Consider the following 13,419-nt stretch of genomic DNA (forward strand, 5'->3'; position numbering starts at 1 on the left):
TGGCAAGTATGGAAGTACGCTATTTTGCAGATGCTTTGTGATGAGCAAAACTGGCAGATGTTTTCGGTATTTTCTAACAATGGATTTAGTTCTGCTTTTAAACAGGTATGATTGTGGCAAACATTTGTTATATTTGTCTTATGAGAGGAGGGCATGCAAGAAGAGTAGAACAGGAAAATAAATGGAGGATTAAAAAAGGGAAAGCATTAAGGGAAAAAAAAAAAAAAGGGGACAAGGTGTGTACTCAAACTGCGGTCAGACTTGAGAGCCAATAAAGATTTGACCCTTCACCCGATCTAATCATCTACACCTGCCTCTTTTCTACACAGAGGAACCCTTGAAATACCTTTCCGGTCTCAGGGAACTCCTACGAAAAATGACTATATCTACAACTCATGGTACATTAGAGTGATGGTCAATGGGAAGAATGCTCCTAACACTTGTGGTCATTGGGAAGAATTAGCCCCTTAGAGATAACTAAAAGGATCAGGTCAAAGAAGCCAGAGGATACTGTTAGCTTACGCATGCATTTGCAAATGTGTGCAACTAAACCCCTGTTTTTTAAGCATACTGTTAGACAGGTTTATTCGGTTGGTCACTGGCTGGTTGGTAAGTAGTGACTGGAAATCCTCTGGCTTCTTTGACCTGCGTTTGCCTTTCCAGTGTTCCATGCTGTCAAGACCAATTATAGGTGGGGGAGGTGACCAATTTTTGTATTGTCGTCAACTAAAAGGATCAACTGTGTCAGTGGGAACTTTTCTGAGAGGCAGGAAATTGCTCAAGGAAGACTTGTTGAGAAACCCTGATCTAGAGAAATCATGAACTGCAGTTGGCTTATGTGTTCATTGCACTTGACGTCTGCGTAGGAGACACAAGTAAACATATTGGGGCTTCTATTAATATGAACCTGGGATAAGTGGCACACTTACTACCCATTATCCTTCTAGATCAGCCATTCTTAACCAAGGCTTCCATAGAATCCTAGTGTTCCCCTAAAGATTGCTAGGGGTTCCTTGAGCTCTGGTTGATTGACCTCCCATCTGAGGCCCCTTTCACACTGGTGGAGTCCGCCAGCAGAGCCGCCCACTCAGCAGGGGATCTTTTCGCTGAGTCAGGCTGAGCAGGCAGCCTGTGTTTGTTCTGCTGATGCATAGCAGACACAGACACAGCAAGTTGTCCTCTGTGGGCTGTCGGATGGAAACGGACCATCTATCCTTTTCCAGCCGACTGTCATCTGACCTGTCTGACAGATGGGGAACAGGTTCCCATCCGTCTGTTTTTAGTGGACAGGATTGAATGTCCGTGGGTGTCAACGACCACATGTCCGTTAACATCCACAGCTCCATAGAGAGAAATGAATGGTCCGTCCGCCTGAAAAATTGACTGAATGGTCAATCAGTGTGAAAGGGGCCTGAAGGTGCAATCATAGTTCCAGGGCCAGCACAAAACCAGCAAAATGATCCCATTATCTTTGTAGCTGTCTGTAAGGGTGGAATTCTGACCACTACTGGAAGGTTTGCATTCTTCCCTCTAACCAACAAAGGCATACTGGCTATCATTGAATTATTTTTAATAAGGGTTTCCCAAGACCTTAAAGAGGGGCTCCAGGCTCCCCCCAAAATATTAAAAGTCTGCAGCTACAAAGACTGTGGCTGCTGACTTTTAATTTAAGAAAACGTACCTGTCCAGGGATCCAGCGATATCCTCACCCAAGCTGATTCTTCACTCTGCTGCGGGTGCAGGCGCCAGCATCTCAAGCAACGGAAACAGGGAGTGAAGCCTTGCAGGTTTCACAGTCAGTGTCCTACTGCGCCAGCTGTTCTGCGCCTTGTGATTGGACCCCTTGTCTTCTGGGATCTGTGATGTGTCCCAGAAGATTGCAGAGGAAATAGGGGGGGGGGAGTGGGGGCTGAACTTCCAGCTCAGATTGCCTTGGCGATCTGGGCTGGAAGTGGGAGAAGGTACCTGTCAAAACCAGGTACCCTTTCCCCCCTCCCTCCCAAAAAGGGGCAAAAGTGGCAGTGAAGGGTGCAAACAAGCAGAAGTTCCCTTTTGGATGGAGCTCAGTTTTGATACTACTTCATCGGTTTCTTTGGTGTAAAAAAAAGTTTGAAAATGTCTGCTCTAGATTATAATCTGGTTTGTGCAGTGTCGTCCCTGCCAATTACACCACCTTGTCTGTGTGTAACAGGTTTTGCTCAATGGCTGTTTATACTCCTCAATTGAAAGGTCTTTTTTTTTTGTTAAGTTGTTGAAGGCTTGTTAGTATGTTGTACGAGCCCACAGGCAATGATTGTGATATCTACATCATAAAACAAATGACATACACTTTTAATACAGCTGATGCAAAGCAGCCATTTCTAACTCCAGGTAATAATGCGAAGTAACAACTTGTTTGGTCACTGACTACTGACCCGTCTGTCCTGTTGTGTCATCTCAGGATCTGCCCTGCAGAGAGAAGCCTATGTGGGCTGTAGGTCAGATGAGTGGACTACAGATCAGAAGGTAGACATTACTTTCTCTTCTGTCCACACCACAATGTTGATGTAACGTCAGTTTTTTTCTGCGCAGAAAACTGCATACACATTGCAGATTCCTGTGCAGAAAGAATCTTCACATTTTTTCAGCGCTGTGGTGTGACAGGGAACATAAATAACAATTGTTTTCCTTGAATACTTGCAGAATGCATGCAGAAAAAGAAAAACCTCACATCTCTGCACATGGTGTGAATGAGGCCTAACTGTCTGCAACTACTTTCTTCCTCGCATAACTGCAGGAACTGCCTGCAACTACTTTCTTCCTGTTTTTTATTTTTATTTAAAGTGCATGTAAACCCTAACCATGGAACTTCACTTTTTTGCTCCCTTTTGACCTGGTAAATATGCTACTGAAGGGGTTATAATCTGTTCAGTAAGTGACAAAATGCAGTGTTGATTCTGACAGAAATCTAGAAGCCCTTGGGAGGACCTTCCAAAGGTTCCAGGGAACAGGTTACCCCCATCCAGAGTAAACACTAAAGGCCCGTACACACGTACCGATTGTCGGCCGTAAATATTCGGCCAACGTCCGATCGTCGGCTTGTTAGTATGATGCTTCCGACAACCGACTGCGACTTTTCGGCCGAACAAAATCTGGTCTGCATGCTATAAAATTTTTGTTGGCCAACACCAGAATGGCCGATTGTTCGTCAGTCAGTACAGATTTTGGCCGACAAAAGCCAGATGAGCAAGACTGGGCATGCTCAGAGAAGAAAAAAAACACACGGAAAGTTAACCATCACATGACATCACTTCTGAAGTTGGTTGTTGTTGGCCGACAAAATTCGTGTGCAGTCTTGAGCACTTTTCAACCAACACGACAGCACTGGACAAAAGACGGCCGATCGTTCGGCCGACAATCGGTACGTGTGTACGGGGGCTTAACAATGAAGCAGGGGCCTGTAGGACCACCCTTTATTCTGTGTGTGTGTAACGTGTCTCCTGTTCCATTGGGAGACGTTCTAACGGTTATCCTGGAAGACAACTAGGGAAAATCTAGTGCTGTCCTGTACCCTCTCGTCTAGCTTACCCTAACCAGTTTGACTCTGAACTGCAGAACTCCTCCCCTCTTAATTTTGGGCATGAGGAAATAGGTGTCCAGTAGTCCTGTCTTAGGGTGATATCACTTCTTCTAGATATAGTACAGTGAGTGTGTTGTCACCCCAGAACAGGAAATGTGTTTTTGTCAGGTTTACCAGATGGGAAAGGAGAAAAAAGAAAAATGCAGCTACTACATCCAAGAACTGTTAGGCTGCAATAGCATTTTCTTCCTGGATTTAGAGTGATTTCAGCTTTCTAAATATCTTGAGCACTCCTCTCCCATCATACCTTTCGTTTAAGGTCTCTTATGATGGGAGCGCTCCTCTCCCATCATAAGAGACATTAAAGGAGAAGTATGGACATTTATTTTTTTATTTTGCAGAATCATAGGTGGATGTAGCATCGGTCCCATGCTGCATCTGGCCCCAACACTAAGAACCGAGCGATCAAACACCACCGATTGCTCGGTTCCCACAGCTCCCTGAGCAGAGAGATGGTGACTGAGCTTGCTAAGAGGGTGAGCTGGTCCAGGCATGTAGGCGGCTCCTGAATTCATTGTCACGATCTTGCCCAAGCCTGGACTGGCTCCATGAAGTCAGCAGGCTTCAGCCTGTTGTCTGCTAAAAACGGGTCACAGGAGTACAGAACGAACTGAACTCCTGTGATCCACAGGGTAAGTACAGCCAAATGAGCTTTGGCTGTACTTCAATCCACTGCATGGATCCCCCCCATAAATCTATAGAGCTCCCAAGACCTATTAGAAAAAACCCTTCATTACCTACCCGAGTACATGATAAAAGCAATTCTCAGAAACACATTTCTACTGGCCAGTCTTAGACAGAGATACTGGTCATAATGATTGGATCAGGTAAAGGTTGTGTCATTGTACCATGTGCCTTGCACAGTGTATGATGAATGAGTTTGTGAATTGATAGAGTTGAAGAGCAGAGCTAGATGAACAGTTATTTTCTGAAGAGTGTTCTTACAGATCTAATAAAGCTTCCTACATATGTGAGAGGTCTGCCCCTGGACAGTACCAGAGTAATAGCACACCATAAACTCAGCACTCAGGATAATGAAAACTCACACACCAAGAGCTGCATTGAATGCAAATACAATTTATTCTCCATGTCTTGGACAAGAAGCAAAAAACAATATGCTATAAGTTGTTTCAGGCCCTCTGTCCGCAAAAGTAGAAAACAAAAATACAAATAAAAATATAAATATTCTCAAAATTCAAAATAAATTAACGAAACTGTCTACAAGAAATAAAACGTTTTCATGGAAAACTTGGAAAGACAGCAAAGACTGAGTGTTACAATCAACGGAAGATACTGCACGTTCACCATGTGTCCGGCTTCGGGAGGAGGGTTTCATATATATTTATATATCATATATACTCTAGATCAGAAAAAGAAATCTTGGCTGATATGGAGCCCAGTAGGAGAGCAGCCCACAAGCAGCCAGCACCATAACAAACTGCTGTATGAACAGCCCGTAGCTTCCAAACCAGGAAAAATGAAACACAGGACATGTAAACACCATCACTGACGCAGCAGCGAGGATACAACATGCTACATATTAAAACAGGAGTCACAACAAAGGTCCATGCCAGTGCTACATGTCAGGAAGAGGTATCGGCCTTCGGTGGCAGTTGGAAGAAGAGGGAGACATCTGCCATTCACAGCCAGAGGGACAGGGTGGCAGTTGTCTGGCACTGGGAAGGATGGCAACCCTTGCTCTAGCAGTGACAGTGTGCTGAGTCGAGGCTTTTCACAACTACAACTTTGGCCAGAGATGAATGGACTACACATGCACAGTGTACACTTATAGCAGCAAGGAGGCAGTCTTACTTAGATGAGGCAGAAACCACATCCCTTATTGCCTGCGGAGAGAGTCACCAAGCTGTGACCACTGTGTGGCTACAGTCCTAGGTCACCTTCACCTTGGGCATTACAAGGCCAGTAGAGTAGGAGAGTTGAGAGAGTCCGAAGATTGCTCGTTGCTGCTGCTCCCCCTCCTGTGGGCGGCTCCGCAGTTGGGGAAGGGTTCAGACTCTGGGTATGTGAAGACAAAAGAAGTGGTGTAGGTGGTACATGCTGGGGTGCAGGTAACAACAGGGGTACACAGAGGCTCCATGTCCACAGACAATGTGTTATACAGGGGCTCCCATTCAGAGGTGTATAGTGTGCTTGACAAATCCACATCAGGAACAGAGCGAGCGGCGTCAGAAGATCCTGTGGAAGGGGAGCCAAACAGGAAGTCATCCAGAGGCTCAGATTTGAGTCCCAGGGATACCTGCAGCTGAGGGGTTTCCTTCTCAGAGATGGAAGACTGTGGGAGGCTGATGGAAAACATAGGCTCCACAGTGGCTTCTTGGGAGCTGGAAGAGCTGGTTACTTCTTGGATCAAAGACAGGTCCAAGGAGGATGCCAAGGAGGGGGTCAAGGTGGGGGTCAGGTCCAGGGAGGAGGTCAGGTCCTCGAAGGTTGTGTCCAAGTCATGTGGAATTTTGCAGGCAGGTTTGTGAGCAGCAAGGATAAACTCAAGCTTTTCTTTCTCTTTCAGAAGGGCTGCAATCTCAGCCTGCAGGACTGACTTTTCATCCTCCAGATCATCAGTTTCCTGAGAAGAAAAAAAGAAGCCAATCGATTAGGGGACTCTAGCACACAGTAATGCCACCTGGTATGCAAGGCTAGAACTGTACAACAGCATAAGGCTAAAAAGGACATCTACTTACAGCTTGGAGGGTGTCTGTCAGCTCTCGGCGACGGTTACGGCATTTAGCTGCTGCCATCTTGTTCCTTTCACGTCTAATTCTCCTTTTCTCCTCTTCCTCGGGAGAAAGCTGCATAAATAAAAAAGAAGGACAGCCAGTTAGAACTCAGGAATACATCTGCAAGTCTCATACATAAGGAGAGCAAAAGCAAAGACTTCATGTCACACGCACGTTATCTGGACAATTACCTGTTCAACTTTTCCTCTCCTGCCCTGGCTCTGTCCTCTTCCAGAAGAGCTTTTCAACACCCCGCTGCGGCTGTAGGCTGGAACTGTTCCATAGGGGTGAACTCTGGTCTGGGATGGGGCCACAGATGAAACGAGAGTAGGTTGAACCAACCACTGCAGGTCTGGCGAGGTGGAAATGGCTGTGACAGTGGGGACAAAGCTGGTGCTGGAGTCTGTGCCGAATTCCTGAAATAAAAGAAAAAAAAGGGGACAATAAGTATAAAGTGTGACAAGTCACCGTGTCCCTGTCCCCCCCCTCCTTCCACCTTCCCCTCCCTCTGAGCACACACGCTGAATGGGCTGATCCAGAGGGAGCTGCATTTCCAATCCCAGCACACCAGACAGAAGGGGATAAAAATAGCTCTGACGTCGCTAGTGACGCAAGGGCCGCTCTGGAGTCTCCTGAATGAACTCTGGAAGTGTTTTATCAATGAATCCGCTTTACACACACAGGAGGAGGGGAGCTGCTCAGCCCAGCCACTGCACTATGCAGCAAGCAAGCAAATCCGCAAAAGTCTGCACTATGCAACCCAATTCAGACAGCTTCTACGTAACCTGCACCATAATCCATGTTACCTGTAAACCCCAACCCATACAGCTTTAACCCCCCATGCATATCACCAGCACTGTGCGCCCCAAGCTAGACAGCATTACCCCAGTGCATATCACCAGCACCTTAATCTATGCTACCTGTAAACCCCAACCCGTATCAATGAGCACCCCAATCCAGACAGCATTAACCCCAGTGCATATCACTAGCACTGTGCACCCCAATCCAGACAGCATTAACCCCAGTGCATATCACCAGCACCCTAATCCATATCACTGAGCACCCCAATCCAGACAGCATTAACCCAAGTGCATATCACCAGCACCCTAATCCATGCTACCTGTATACCCCAACCCATATCACTGTGCACCCCAATCCAGACAAGAATAACCCCAATGCACATCACCAGCACTGTGCACCCCTGATCTGTATTACTTGTGTACCCCCAAGTCTAGGTCATCTGCACTGTGCACCCCCAATCCAGACACCATTAACCCTAGTCCATATAACTTGTGCACCCCCAATCCATGTCCTATGTGTGCTCCAACCCATATCATCAGCACTGGGCACCCCAATCCAGATACCAATAACTCCAGTACATATGGTTTGTATATGGTACCCCAATCCAATTCACAGCTAAGTCCCCCATAATCAGACATAGTGACCCGTAAATAGCCCGATCCAGACTCATTACCCCATCTAAAGCTGGATCCAGTGTATGGTGAACACCCCAGAAACAAATCCCAAATCCCCCCAAAAAATCTTCTGTCGCCCACTTACCGGCGGGGTGAGCGGGGATCCCATGCTGGAGAAGGAGGCGGCCGGTGACGGGTAATAAGTCATGCTGTCTCCGGCTGGAGAGGCGCTGCTACACCGGGAGGAAGCCGCCTCGTAGTCGGTGCTGTTGCTGGAGAAGCCGTGGTACATGTCTGCTGTAATATAAAGCTAAAGATCGTCCGATTGCTCCGGAGCTGTCACTGCCAGAATTCGCTCCTCTGTTGCCTTTTATACCCGCTGTCATGAAATTTATGAATGGGTGACGTAGAACGGGACGGACCAAGTACGCATGGGGAGGAGAGGATCGCTCTACACAGCCCTTCCGTAGCCTCCGGTACACGAATCACAATGCCAGAGTCTGACCGATCAGCACAGCCAAGTAATCACTTGTCCTGACTGATCACAGCTCGCCACAACCCACACAGTGTGCCCCCAGAACACCCCTTGGGTTACCCGCACTTGGTTCGGCCATCGGGAATCCACTGACGCAGTTATCCTTATAAGGAAAACATCCGTCCGAAAGGGCGGGGCTGCCGGGAAGAGCCCTGAGAGCAGAGCGAAGGGGAGGGGTTCTGTACACTGCCATAGGAACACAACACACACACAGTATACAATCTACACTGCACACTGCCATAGGAACACAACACACACACAGTATACAATCTACACTGCACACTGCCATAGGAACACAACACACACAGTATACAATCTACACTGCACACTGCCATAGGAACACAACACACACACAGTATACAATCTACACTGCACACTGCCATAGGAACACAACACACACACAGTATACAATCTACACTGCACACTGCCATAGGAACACAACACACACAGTATACAATCTACACTGCACACTGCCATAGGAACGCAACACACACAGTATACAATCTACACTGCACACTGCCATAGGAACACAACACACACACAGTATACAATCTACACTGTACACTGCCATAGGAACACAACACACACAGTATACAATCTACACTGCACACTGCCATAGGAACACAACACACACACAGTATACAATCTACACTGCACACTGCCATAGGAACACAACACACACAGTATACAATCTACACTGCACACTGCCATAGGAACACAACACACACAGTATACAATCTACACTGCACACTGCCATAGGAACACAACACACACAGTATACAATCTACACTGCACACTGCCATAGGAACACAACACACACAGTATACAATCTACACTGCACACTGCCATAGGAACACAACACACACACACAGTATACAATCTACACTGCACACTGCCATAGGAACGCAACACACACAGTATACAATCTACACTGCACACTGCCATAGGAACACAACACACACACAGTATACAATCTACACTGTACACTGCCATAGGAACACAACACACACAGTATACAATCTACACTGCACACTGCCATAGGAACACAACACACAGTATACAATCTACACTGTACACTGCCATAGGAACACAACACACACACAGTATACAATCTACACTGCCATAGGAACACAACACACACAGTATACAATCTACACTGCACACTGCCATAGGAACACAACACACACACAGTATACAATCTACACTGCACACTGCCATAGGAACACAACACACACACAGTATACAATCTACACTGCACACTGCCATAGGAACGCAACACACACAGTATACAATCTACACTGCACACTGCCATAGGAACACAACACACACACAGTATACAATCTACACTGCACACTGCCATAGGAACACAACACACACACAGTATACAATCTACACTGCACACTGCCATAGGAACGCAACACACACACAGTATACAATCTACACTGCACACTGCCATAGGAACACAACACACACAGTATACAATCTACACTGCACACTGCCATAGGAACACAACACACACAGTATACAATCTACACTGCACACTGCCATAGGAACACAACACACACAGTATACAATCTACACTGCACACTGCCATAGGAACACAACACACACAGTATACAATCTACACTGCACACTGCCATAGGAACTCAACATACGCACACAGTATACAATCTACACTGCACACTGCCATAGGAACAATACACACACACACACAGTATACAATCTACACTGCAGACTGCCATAGGAACACAACACACACAGTATACAATCTACACTGCACACTGCCATAGGAACACAACACACACAGTATACAATCTACACTGCAGACTGCCATAGGAACACAACACACACAGTATACAATCTACACTGCACACTGCCATAGGAACACAACACACACAGTATACAATCTACACTGCCCACTGCCATAGGAACACAACACACACACACACACAGTATACAATCTACACTGCACACTGCCATAGGAACACAACACACACAGTATACAATCTACACTGCCATAGGAACACAACACACACACAGTATACAATCTACACTGCACACTGCCATAGGAACACAACACACACAGTATACAATCTACACTGCACACTGCCATAGGAACGCAACACACACAGTATACAATCTACACTGCACACTGCCATAGGAACACAACACACACACAGTATACAATCTACACTGTACACTGCCATAGGAACACAACACACACAGTATACAATCTACACTGCACACTGCCATAGGAACACAACACACAGTATACAATCTACACTGTACACTGCCATAGGAACACAACACACACAGTATACAATCTACACTGCACACTGCCATAGGAACACAACACACACACAGTATACAATCTACACTGCACACTGCCATAGGAACACAACACACACAGTATACAATCTACACTGCACACTGCCATAGGAACACAACACACACAGTATAAAATCTACACTGCACACTGCCATAGGAACACAACACACACAGTATACAATCTACACTGCACACTGCCATAGGAACACAACACACACAGTATACAATCTACACTGCACACTGCCATAGGAACACAACACACACACACAGTATACAATCTACACTGCACACTGCCATAGGAACGCAACACACACAGTATACAATCTACACTGCACACTGCCATAGGAACACAACACACACACAGTATACAATCTACACTGTACACTGCCATAGGAACACAACACACACAGTATACAATCTACACTGCACACTGCCATAGGAACACAACACACAGTATACAATCTACACTGTACACTGCCATAGGAACACAACACACACACAGTATACAATCTACACTGCCATAGGAACACAACACACACAGTATACAATCTACACTGCACACTGCCATAGGAACACAACACACACACAGTATACAATCTACACTGCACACTGCCATAGGAACACAACACACACACAGTATACAATCTACACTGCACACTGCCATAGGAACGCAACACACACAGTATACAATCTACACTGCACACTGCCATAGGAACACAACACACACACAGTATACAATCTACACTGCACACTGCCATAGGAACGCAACACACACAGTATACAATCTACACTGTACACTGCCATAGGAACACAACACACAGTATACAATCTACACTGTACACTGCTATAGGAACACAACACACACACAGTATACAATCTACACTGTACACTGCCATAGGAACACAACACACACAGTATACAATCTACACTGTACACTGCCATAGGAACACAACACACACACAGTATACAATCTACACTGCACACTGCCATAGGAACACAACACACACACAGTATACAATCTACACTGTACACTGCCATAGGAACACAACACACACAGTATACAATCTACACTGCACACTGCCATAGGAACACAACACACACACACAGTATACAATCTACACTGCACACTGCCATAGGAACACAACACACACACAGTATACAATCTACACTGCACACTGCCATAGGAACACAACACACACAGTATACAATCTACACTGCACACTGCCATAGGAACACAACACACACAGTATACAATCTACACTGCACACTGCCATAGGAACACAACACACACAGTATACAATCTACACTGTACACTGCCATAGGAACACAACACACACACAGTATACAATCTACACTGAACACTGCCATAGGAACACACACAGTATACAATCTACACTGCACACTGCCATAGGAACACAACACACACACAGTATACAATCTACACTGCACACTGCCATAGGAACACAACACACACAGTATACAATCTACACTGCACACTGCCATAGGAACACAACACACAGTATACAATCTACACTGCACACTGCCATAGGAAAACACAACACACACACACAGTATACAATCTACACTGCACACTGCCATAGGAACACAACACACATACAGTATACAATCTACACTGCACACTGCCATAGGAACACAACACACACACAGTATACAATCTACACTGCCACAGGAACACAACACACACACACACACACACACACAGTATACAATCTACACTGCACACTGCCATAGGAACACAACACACACAGTATACAATCTACACTGCACACTGCCATAGGAACACAACACACACACAGTATACAATCTACACTGTACACTGCCATAGGAACACAACACACACAGTATACAATCTACACTGTACACTGCCATAGGAACACAACACACACACAGTATACAATCTACACTGCACACTGCCATAGGAACACAACACACACAGTATACAATCTACACTGCACACTGCCATAGGAACACAACACACACAGTATACAATCTACACTGCACACTGCCATAGGAACACAACACACACAGTATACAATCTACACTGTACACTGCCATAGGAACACAACACACACAGTATACAATCTACACTGTACACTGCCATAGGAACACAACACACACACAGTATACAATCTACACTGCACACTGCCATAGGAACACAACACACAGTATACAATCTACACTGCACACTGCCATAGGAACGCAACACACACACACAGTATACAATCTACACTGCACACTTGCCATAGGAACACAACACACACAGTATACAATCTACACTGCACACTGCCATAGGAACACAACACACACACAGTATACAATCTACACTGCACACTGCCATAGGAACACAACACACACAGTATACAATCTACACTGCACACTGCCATAGGAACACAACACACACACAGTATACAATCTACACTGCACACTGCCATAGGAACACAACACACACAGTATACAATCTACACTGCACACTGCCATAGGAACACAACACACACAGTATACAATCTACACTGTACACTGCCATAGGAACACAACACACACACAGTATACAATCTACACTGAACACTGCCATAGGAACACACACAGTATACAATCTACACTGCACACTGCCATAGGAACACAACACACACACAGTATACAATCTACACTGCACACTGCCATAGGAACACAACACACACAGTATACAATCTACACTGCACACTGCCATAGGAACACAACACACAGTATACAATCTACACTGCACACTGCCATAGGAACACAACACAC

At 45.7% G+C, this 13,419-nt stretch overlaps 1 protein-coding gene across 1 annotated transcript; it reads right to left on the minus strand.

Moving 5' to 3' along the window:
• Positions 1–4,676: 4,676 nt before the first annotated feature.
• Positions 4,677–8,121, minus strand: FOS (Fos proto-oncogene, AP-1 transcription factor subunit). Its single transcript, XM_082275234.1, has 4 exons — positions 7,915–8,121; positions 6,546–6,770; positions 6,319–6,426; positions 4,677–6,203 (listed from the first exon to the last, which is right to left on the minus strand). Exons 1-4 carry the CDS (start codon positions 8,059–8,061, stop codon positions 5,532–5,534), a joined length of 1,152 nt encoding a protein of 383 aa, XP_082131360.1. The 5' UTR covers positions 8,062–8,121; the 3' UTR covers positions 4,677–5,531.
• Positions 8,122–13,419: the final 5,298 nt, after the last annotated feature.

This window comes from Pelophylax lessonae (assembly GCF_965119305.1).
Source record: "Pelophylax lessonae genome assembly, chromosome: 13".
Taxonomy (NCBI): domain Eukaryota; kingdom Metazoa; phylum Chordata; class Amphibia; order Anura; family Ranidae; genus Pelophylax; species Pelophylax lessonae.